The 7,850-nt window shown below is 40.6% G+C and overlaps 1 protein-coding gene across 1 annotated transcript in view; it reads left to right on the top strand.

Moving 5' to 3' along the window:
• Window positions 1–7,287: 7,287 nt before the first annotated feature.
• The window catches only part of me1 (malic enzyme 1, NADP(+)-dependent, cytosolic), a 75,138-nt gene continuing 74,575 nt past the window's right edge, over window positions 7,288–7,850 (top strand). Inside the window, exon 1 of the mRNA XM_005741299.1 lies at window positions 7,288–7,632. Within this exon, the coding sequence (XP_005741356.1) occupies window positions 7,504–7,632 (129 nt within the window). The 5' untranslated portion in view covers window positions 7,288–7,503. The remainder of the gene's footprint in view (window positions 7,633–7,850) is intronic.

The following is a 7,850-nucleotide window of genomic DNA, read 5'->3' as shown; positions in this document are numbered from 1 at the left end:
ATAATCATCTTCAGCATATGGAAATCTGAGAGAAAACTACACTTCTGCCTTTTTTAGGCTTTTTAAAAACATGTTTTTTTGAGGTGAGTAGTAATAGAAATGGAAATGGATTGGCATGTAAACAGACTCTACCTCCCACAAACCCAGTCGATGTCAACATGCAGAGTCTGATATGCATGAGCTCCTCACCACCATGAAGGCAGTGGGTAAAAAAAGGGAAAAAGGAAAAAGAAAGAGTGTGTGTGGTTCATATCATCTTTGATATAAGATCTGTATAATCCTCCGACATGTTTATTGGTAAAGGCACAAATTTTATATCTGCCGCTTCTATGACGACCTTTCTGCCAGGAGAAATCCTACAAGTGATCTTACCTTCAAAATAAATGACTTGGAACTCATCTGTATCTCTATTGTCTACTTTAAAAAGGTGTTCACCCGTTAGATCAGTCTTACAGACACTGTGATTAAACTTGATCTGAGCTCTCTTTTCTACAGTATATGCAGACAAGTAGATATCGTTTTCCCATTCCATGAGTCTGCCTCTAATTACATTTAATGGACATGTCTGTGAATGCTTTACCATCAGCTACTGTGCAGGAAGTATGGCCAGGTGTTGATGTCAGTGTGCAGTCGAATTAATGGAGGTAAGTGAGAAAACCATGGGTTTCTGACTGATTGGATTGCTAGTAACTGTATTTGTCTTTGTCTGCTGTCTTATCCTTTTCCTGCACAGAAAAGTCCCTTAGGGATAAACTAGAATTAAAACACACACAAAAAGGGGCTACTGTGTATAATGCACACTGCATGATTTCACAGTGACTATTAAGGCAGCTCTTCAAAACAAGCCCATTATTAAGATGCTTTAACAAGGGGTTATATTCTTAAAACAGCTGGCACAGCAGGGTCATAGAGTTGGAAGGTGTTGCAACTGAAATCAAAGGTAAACTGCATACAATCATTCTGTTAATGATGTAACAAGTTATTGTTGGAAGGAGCACTTTTTATGATGTTACATCACAAGCAGTCATTATTCTTTGTCTTTCATTATCTGCAAAGCCTGTGTGCTTAAAGTAATCTTTCATTCTCACAGATCTGTCTGACCGCCATTTATCTAATGCTTGCATCATTAGCCGAGGTGCAATTTGAGCCTTATCATTGGTCAACATGTTGCCCAGTCAGCTGCTATTTCCAACACTTTCCAGATATCACAATATCTATTGGATGGACTGGTATGACATTTTATGGCATCTCATTATTTGTAATGCTGACTCTAGACTTTTATTATTGCAGACTTTAAATACACTTTAAATAGACTTTTACTAAAAAAATCTATCCACATGTCAGTGGTCACCCAGCTTTGGTGGTCTCTTGGCCTTTCATCTAACCTAACAATAAATGGCAGTCTTTCCTTATGCTTTGGTTTATAACAGGTATTAGGCTGAAGACACTCCAATCCAAATCAGCTGCATTTATTTATTTATTTATTAAGTGCTAAAAAATGAAAGCATGCATAACCTCACGAGCTTCTTTCCAGTGGAACAAAAGCTTTGTTAGATCTCAAAGAAATGTATTCACCACATCTGTTGCTGGATGCTAATTTTCAGCAACAGTCATTCTTCTGTGATGTTCTCAGAATTCACAGCATTTCTACTTGGGGTATTTGTTTAAAGAAAATCATTTGTGCATGCATACTTGTGGATAAAAAAAAACAAGCCAGTAGAGCTGCAAGAGTAGCTGTGCACTGTATTGAATTATACGGTGTTATATCAGACAGGCAAAGGCACAAGCTCGGGTGCTAAGTTAAAAAATGTAAATAAATAATTAAACCTGTCTTCAACACACACGCAAAATCCTGTCTTACTCTCTCTTCTGTGTGAAGTGTTCGCTTGTCCAACTCAAGAAGGCCTTATTTGTGGTACAGAAACACCAAAAAAAGTTTTGTACCAAAGGGTAAAAGTCTTTCTTTGTCTGTTGAGTTCTGTTTTTTTTTTCCTTTTGTCTTCTCTCTATTAAGTTTGGCTCTAATAACTCATAATACCTGCAAGCAGGGGCAGGACAGTGAACCACAGACTGTATATATAAAACGGACACGGAAGTACCATAAATTTGCATTATCTCTAATGACCAGCAGGGGGCGAGTCCTCTGGTTTCAAAAAGAACTGTACAGACTTCTAAGTGGCCCCACTCACTAGTGGCAAAGTCTTGCTTAATACAACACGAGTTTGTAAGTTGTGTTCGCTGGTAGGGTCAAGGAGGATAATACAGGCCATGATTTAGGGCCCTACAGGTTGCGACCCTATAAACAAACACTGTATCTCACTCTTTGTGACCAGTTTAAACAACAGCAAAATGGCAGCACCATAGCTAAACAGCAAGATGCCCAGTTTGAGACTTTGTAACGGAACCATGCCAACCACTGGGTGACAGAACAGTGAGTACTTCTATCTTTTATATACTGTCTATGTGTTCAATCAACAACTGGATCTGTAACTTGCTACCAACAATCCTTTATGAAATGGGAGGCTGGCACTATTTTTTAACTATGTGTAACTGATGTACACTATAGTGACACAATCCTCCATTTAAAAAAAAGCCTTTAATCCACACATGGCTTCCTTAACGCTTGTTGCTTGGTAATTTTAGGACGTTGGGCTATTATATATACTTCCATTACAAGTGGCAGAATTGAAATAAACAGAGGAAATTGGCACAGGCATTTACAGTGTGTGTATGTTTACAACTAAAGTGTAAAAGCACATCACAAGCACATATTTCTTTTTGATGTTGGATTAGAAAAAATTATATTGTAGGCTTTCTTTCTCTGTTTATTCATAAACACATCCAGCCAGGTGGATGACTTCCTGAAGAACATCCAGCTGTTCCAGCACTGCGATTACCTTTAATGGGTGGGCTCTTGGTACGTCCCATATTCTCTCATGCATTCCTCATGCCTCACACTGCCAACTGGCGTCCTGCCTGACCCTCCAAATAACTTCCAGCTGGATACAAAACAGACGGCAGATGTTTGCTAAACAGATTAGCTCCTCAAACATAGAGTGTAAGTCTGATTTTTTTAAAAAAAAGGAGGTTTTTATCAGTTTGGAAACACTTTGGCTGCAGACACTGATCAATATCAAGCGCTGACCCATGTGATAGACATGACGCCAGTTTGGGTTTTTCAACACCTGCACAGCTGATTTTTCTGCATTTCTATATTTAGCCAAAAATAATATTTCTGTTTTATCAGTATCAAATTTGGCATTTAAAACCTGAACTCAAAGACACTTTTTAAAAGGTCATTTTATATCCTCTGGAATCTTATTTGTCTTCGAATACTCATGACGCAAAATCTTGTCTTCATTAATATCTTACTACAAGTGATGGAATCATACACAAACAGGAGCAATTTAAATTAAAATGTGATGACGGATGGTGGCATTATGCAAGCTGATTTGTGTGATCCGCCACACCTACAGTCCTAATTAAGCATCTATGCATTAAACTCTTTCTGTTAAGGTTGTTTTTTCTTCAAACTCTTTGGCTTGTTTCATTATCAGTACTTAATTAATGATGGAATGACAGAGAAATACAAATGCATGGTGTCACAGAGCTCAGCCAGGTTTGTCCAAGTTTATAGTTGACATTGATTTGATGAAAACACTGCCTGCAACACACTGTGCAACACTGTGTGACCTCAGGTGAACCCCAGCAGCCTGATCATGAACATATTTTGAGTGCAGCTGAAACTGATTTAAGATTAATTACCATGTGACTCAACTGATGAGAGGAATATGTAGCAGAAAGCCAATAGTTTTTACCACTCTACCCAGGTATTCTTGGGATACTGCAGACAAACATTTCGGGGGTTATAAAGCACTACAAAATCTGCAGTTTCCATTATCTTAAGTTGACATTAGAGCCTTAAATGATCAGGGCAACTGGTGTAAAATCTGTGCCAAATCAGATGTGCAGGTACATCCACTGTACCTATCATTTAAGTTAAAACCTAACCTTGCTGGGATATATTATTGGGCGCTGCAGGGGCCTGGGTCTGAGTGTGCCCCAAACCATTTCCTGCAAGTCATTCTCCCCAGCCTCTTTTAGCCAAATGCCAAAAATGCATCTTCAAAAAAGAAAAACTAACTTTTCTCACGTTACAGTGCAGATCTGGTAATGTTCACTCAATTTGTGATTCATTACAGACTAGAAGACAGGAAAACCATTTTTCCATAATAAAGTATATTAAGCTATTATGGGGGAAAATGGTTATATAAGTCATATTAAATAAACCTATTCCGAACAAGGAACAGGGAACAAGGGTAATGTGCAGAGCTGAAGTAACTACAGAGGGATCAAGTTGATGAGCCATGACATGAAGCCATGGGAAAGAGTTGTTGAAGCTCGGTTCAGAAGGTGAGATGAGCAGCAGTATGGGTTCATGTGGAGAAAGAGCACTACAGTTGTGTGTTGATGCAGAAATATATGGAAGGTCTGAAGGAGCTTCACTTTGGACGTAGAGAAAGCATATGATAGCGTGCTAAGAGAGGATCTGTGGCACTGCACGATGAAGTCAGGAGTCACAGAGAAATATGGGAGGGTAGTGCAGGACATGTATGAGAACAGTGGTGGAACAGAGACTGGAGAAGTGGTTGCGTGCTCTACAGAGAAGAAGAATGAAAGCCAGTTGAAGTGAGAGAGAATGCATGTGTGTGAATGAGAGGGAGACAGGTGGAAAGGTGAAGAAGCAAGGAGTAGTTCGCGAAGGTGGATGACTTTAAATATGTGGGATCAACAGTCCAAGGTAACGGAGAGTGCACAAGAGAGGTGAAGAAGAGAGTGCAGGCAGGGTGGAGAGGTTGGAAACGAGTGTCAGGGATGATTTGTGACAGAATGACAGCAGCATTAGTGAAAGGAAAGGTTTGTGACACCTGCTTTCATGCATGGTTTGGTGACAGTAGCTGAAGATGTTAAGATTTTCAGCCAGAGCAACCAGGAAGGACAGAATTAGAAACTAGTACGTCAGAGAGACAGCTCGGGTTGGCATTTTGGAGGCAAAGTTTGAGAGACAAGGCTGAGATAGTCTAGAAATGTACAGAGGAGGGGTAGTGGATACACTAGACCAGGGGTGACCAACTCCAAGCCTCGACGGCTTGTGTCCTGCAGGTTTTAGACGTGTCCTTGATCCAACACAGCTGATTTAAATGGTTAAATTACCTCCTCAACATGTCTTGAAGTTCTCCAGAGGCCGAACTAGTCATTTGATTCAGGTGTACTGACCCGGGGTAATATCTAAAACCTGCAGGACACTGGTCCTTGAGGCCTGGAGTTGGACACCCCTGCTTTAGACAAAGGCTGTTGAGCTGTTTAAACTGTCCAAGCTTTAATTGTTTAATTGTTTCAGCTGAATAAGGTGCAATAATAATGTTCTTTTAACTTGAGTAATTAAAAATCATTCTTAGCTGATCCATATGTACCTCTGGGCATGCAGCATTTTAAAGTTCAAATTCATGGAAATAGCCTTTATCTATATTTCAGACTAATTTTGCACTACTATCCTCAATATTTCTGGCCTTAAAGTGACTGCAAGCAATGCAGTGTTAACTATAAGCTAATCCCATAACTATAAGCACATCCTTTTTTTGTCTTTAAAACCTTACACCAATATACAAGACACCAATACTGTTCATAAGGCTCAAGAAGTTTTCTCCTCCTGCACTTCATACTCACCTGAGCTTTTTCACTTTCCATTCTGCAGGCATTTTAAGATAACTTTATCAGTCTGATAGTCTTTAGACCTGCAACATGAGCGAAACACTGTGCCATAAAAACCAGCCTCAGTTGTGCAACACCTCAACGTTCAGTCACATGCACTAGCAGTCATGTGAGAAATATGTATATATATATAACTTTAAAACTTTTTTTGTTAAGGAACAAAATTTCTGTGTTGTGTTTGTGTAAATGGGTCCAATTTCCAAATCCCTACTAGGATAAAGTTCATCGATCTGGACAAATCATCCGGTTGTGGGTAAAGTCTGCTCTGGTTTGTTAGCAGTCACACCATAAACACCAGACATATGGAGTGAGGGTTGAATAACCTCGCTTTCACTCCAGGAATGCCGGTGTATTCCTGACTGTCAGACATCATTGGTGCTTGCTGTTACATAACTCTGTGACTGTGTCAAGGCTGGAGGTTGACCTTGGCTTCAAATGTCTGTGCTGTCATGGGCCTCAGACTCACCGTGCTGGAAAATGATCTTAGCTATGTGTTTGTAACAAATACTACAACTCATCAGAGACTTGTTGGGCAGTCTGAAATAATCCAAGGCAATATCTATACTGAATATTTTATGCTAGTTTATGAACTGACTGTATTTTTCTGAGAAACTATTTGCTCAGTGCAACACTTATTGTTGCAGAAGCATTGCTACCACAAGGCCTACTAACAGGGGCCTACTGCTGTGACTACTTCAGTCAAGCAAAACTTTATTTATACAGCAATTCACTTAATTCCTTTCACTACACCCTCTCTTCACCCCACCAGCCTAACCCCCCTACCTGGATATTAAAAATCTCAACAATCTCAGCAGCCCTCTGGTCGCCGGGCAGACTGTTCCATAAACACTGAGCATAATAACTAAAAGTAAGGAGTTTTACATATATTCTGCTATCAGTGGGCTAGTGCACTAAGTAATAATAATGCATTGGATTTATATAGCACTTTTCAAGGCACCCAAAGCGCTTTACAATACCACTATTCATTCACTCTCACATTCACACACTGGTGGAGGCAAGCTACGGTTGTAGCCACAGCTGCCCTGGGGCAGACTGACAGAAGCGAGGCTGCCATATCACGCCATCGGCCCCTCTGGCCAACACCAGTAGGCAAGTAGGGTAAAGTGTCTTGCCCAAGGACACAACGACCAGGACAGAGAGCCCGGGGATCGAACCGGCGACCTTCCGGTTACAGATGCGATTTCCAACCCCCTGAGCCACGGTCGCCCACAAGTGCATTTATCATATAAACCACGTGCAAATAATAACTGTTTTGCCTGAACTCTATGGCTAATGTATTCTTTACAAAAGGGGAGGTATATCTAGCCTTTTTACTGATTTATAAAGAAATGCTCGCATGACTATATGGCTACATTAATAACCTTGCAGTCTTTCCTTAAATAGCCTAATATCGCCTTTATACATAGTCTTAAGATGTGTCACTACGCCAGTTATAAGGGATTACATGATGTCTTCTTATGAGAGTCTGTAACTTTGTTCATGTAACCTGGTAACGGTTGCCAGGTCAGGTAACACGGAGGCACTTTGCTCATAACGAGACCTTCGGTTAATTACGATAAAACACTGATAAAAGAGACTTTGGCTCTTGTTGGGCTGAGAGATTCCCCGAGCGGCAGACGTGAAGACCAGATCTCTGCGGCTGGACCTGCGCATCCACTTGTTGAGTAAACAGCAGTTCACGGGGCTCGCTCTATTTAAAGCGACAACAACATGACACACGGACTAGTCAGACGAGAGTCAGTGGAAACGGAGATGCACAGGTCCGAGGACAAGGGGAAGAACTTCGTTCACACCAAGAAGAGGGGCTACGATGTGACGCGAAACCCCCACCTGAACAAGGTGAGCGCCCGTGCCCCGCGCGCGAGGTTTCAGTTTTCCTGAATGAACAAGGTTAACAAGTTAGCTGATGCCTTCGGGGGCTACGGGAAATATTAGCACCCTAAATACAGCGGGAAAGTTCATTCTCAAATATCGATATGAACGGGGCGAGGAAACACGGCAACTTATTATTATTATTATTATTATTATTATTTTATTATTATTATTATTATTATTAT

The sequence above is a fragment of the Pundamilia nyererei genome, unplaced genomic scaffold, assembly GCF_000239375.1.
Source record: "Pundamilia nyererei isolate P.nyererei 1_Seehausen unplaced genomic scaffold, PunNye1.0 scaffold00109, whole genome shotgun sequence".
Lineage (NCBI taxonomy): Eukaryota > Metazoa > Chordata > Actinopteri > Cichliformes > Cichlidae > Pundamilia > Pundamilia nyererei.
This window is presented reverse-complemented; position numbering and strand designations above follow the sequence as displayed.